At 44.2% G+C, this 2,920-nt stretch overlaps 1 protein-coding gene across 1 annotated transcript; it reads right to left on the bottom strand.

Annotated features, from left to right (window-relative positions):
• Window positions 1-1,922: 1,922 nt before the first annotated feature.
• On the bottom strand, window positions 1,923-2,387 carry LOC107059626 (uncharacterized). Its single transcript, XM_015306344.1, has one exon. The coding sequence runs from the start codon at window positions 2,385-2,387 to the stop codon at window positions 1,923-1,925; it is 465 nt and encodes a 154-aa protein (XP_015161830.1).
• Between the last annotated feature and the right edge of the window lie 533 nt (window positions 2,388-2,920).

Here is a 2,920-nt window from a genome sequence, read left to right as displayed (position 1 = left end):
AACCTTCGAGAATGGGTCGGAATCGAAAAATGAGAGGGAGATGATACAGAAGTGCAGCAACCAACGATAACACCTAATCTAAGGCTCAAAATATCAGACTCAAGTCTGCTATTCCAGCGTACAAGGAGCTAAGTCATCCGAATGACGTAGGCATAAAGTCAAGGCTATCCAGCCCACACGGGTTATAAGTCTAAGGCAAAGCTAGCCTAACCTAGACTAAGGACATCATGCTTACGGTTAAGGATGAACAAGGCATACAATACATAGAATCCAATCATACAATAGAATTTAGCACATAAGCATGCAACTTTACTAAACCGGTTAAAATGATACTATACCCGAAATATGGCCAATCGATCCTAACATGAGGTATCTAATCAAAGTAAGGTAGTAAACTTGTACCACCCCCAATTCACTCCAATCGACATCTTTTTACACAATCAAGGTCAATCTAAAAGAAAGGAAGTCGTAGCTTACCTTAAGGTCGATCGCGCGCTCTCCAAATCACTTTATCGGAGCTTTCCCTATCCGAACGACCTCGAAACGCTACCCCGCTATCAAAAATAGAGTCTCAATGTTACTACGGTCATTTAGACAACATAATCACAACTAACTGAGACGGGTCAATTTTGGAGTCAAAACGAGAATCGTGGGATTCTTATCGAACTGTCCGAATTTGACTCCCTCAAGAGACCCTAAACGGCACCCCAAACTTGTGTTCCAAACTGGAACACAATTCGAGACTGAAAACATAGCAAAAACCAACAAGCAAGAAACCAAACTTTAATCAACTAAAAGAAAACCTACAACAGCAGTCTAAACTCAAAATAAACGAGAATCGAAAGGTAGCCAACACTCTACGAAGAATTCTTGACAATTCTCAACACGTGGGACTTCGAATCACCCAAAACCGAGCTAAAATGAGAGAGATATGAGTAACACAAGAATGCCAAAAACAAAAGCTCGAAAAAGGGGTACAACAGTCAGGTTATCGCGAAATTTACCTCAAACTATGCGCACCCAATAACTTCCGAACAGTCTACAGAGAAGACACCAAAAAAACGATGCTCCTGCACTTCGAATGGCCTAAATCCATTGAGAGATGAGAGAGAGATGGGGGTTTAAGTTTTGGGAATGTTGCTGGTTTTTCTGCAATTGTAGCAGATTTTCTTCAATTTTCCAAAAACTAAAAACTGAGACGGGGTGCTCCGAACTCGTTCGGAACCCCGTGAACGCAAACGAGATATGCAACTATACCAAATTCGATATTCCAGACTCAACGGCGCAGTCGAAATTTCCATCAAAGGTCATCTCGATAAAAAGTGGGTCCCACTTCCAAAAGCCATTTTAAGTCAAAACCACAAAAGATATCGGAAACCTCGGGACACAAAAGAAGGGTCAATATACACCAAATATGACATTCTGGAGCTAACAGCGCTGACGGAATTCTCAACCGAGCGCGCTTACTCAGAATGTTGACCAAACTCAAACTTAGGCTTAAACTTAAAGTTAAAACACCTAATCGCACCGACTCACACTGAAAACTTCGGGAGTCAGGACGACCATGCTAATAGCCTAAAATTACCCTTCCGAAGCTGATGGAATTGTCAGAATTGGATTCCGATGTCAGTTTCTTGAAATTTTGATCGAAAATGATCATTCAAGGTTCATAAGCTCCAAAACACAAAAACTCGCACCAAGACCAAACGAATGACCAGGTGACTGAACTGTCAGTCCCAGCAAGTCATCAATGACTTGGGGTCACTACAGGAACTCTCTAAACTACACAAACAAGTCAAGACACAGAAATGACTTGGAGGGTCATTAAAATATCCACTACTAAAAAGGACTTTCGTTCGCGAAAGAGAGGATCAAGAAGTACCAGAAGGCTCAAACAAGGCGGGAAACAGCTCTAGCATCTCCTATTTGGTCTCCCAGGTAGCCTCCTCGACTAGACGATGCCCCCAACGGACCTTAACAACAGGGATGGCTCTTGAGCGCAATCTCCTCACATTTCTGGCTAGAATGGCAAGTGGTCCCTCTACAAATGTCAAACGATCATTCAACTCGACGGCATCATACTGGAGCACATGGGAATCATTAGGAACATACCGCCGCAACATCGAGACATGGAAAATCGGGTGGATGGCTGAAAATGCTGGAGGTAGGGCCAACTCAAAAGTAACCTCCCCAACTATCCGGAGTATCTCAAAAGGCCCACTATACCTGGGGCTAAGCTTTCCCCTCCTCCCAAACCTCATCACGCCCTTCATGGGCGACACACGGAGGAATACCCGATCACCAACAGAGAATCTCAAAGGTTGACGCCTTCTATTCGCATAACTCTTGTGCCTACTCTGAGCCGTCTTGAGTCTATCCTGAATCATTTTCACCTAGTCCAAAGCCTCTGAAGCAAATCCGTACCACGCGGCCTAGGCTCTGAAGACTCAAACCAACCAATTGGAGAGCGACAACGCCTACCATATAAGGCTTCGAACGAAGCCATCTGAATATTAGAGTGGTAGTTGTTGTTGTACGCAAACTCCGCCAAAGGAAAGAACTCGTCCCACTGACCTCCAAAATCCATAACACAGACCCGCAATATATCCTCAAGGACTTGAATAGTACGCTCTGACTGACCATCACTCTACGGGTGGAAAGCTGTGCTACGGTCAACTCGAGTGGCCAACTAAACCTGAAAGGTCCTCCAAAAGCTAGACGTGAACTGAGAACCATGATGTGATATAATAGAAACTTGCACCCCATGAAGTCGAACCACCTCCCGAATGAAGATACGAGCCAACCTCTCGGCGCTAAATGAAGACTGAACAGGAAGGAAATGTGTTGACTTGGTCAATCGATCAACAAAGACCCAAATGCTATCAACACCTCTAGAAGTCCGCGGCAACCCCACAATGAA

The sequence above is a fragment of the Solanum tuberosum genome, unplaced genomic scaffold (genome assembly GCF_000226075.1).
Source record: "Solanum tuberosum cultivar DM 1-3 516 R44 unplaced genomic scaffold, SolTub_3.0 scf00029, whole genome shotgun sequence".
In the NCBI taxonomy this organism is placed as follows: Eukaryota; Viridiplantae; Streptophyta; class Magnoliopsida; order Solanales; family Solanaceae; genus Solanum; species Solanum tuberosum.
This window is presented reverse-complemented; position numbering and strand designations above follow the sequence as displayed.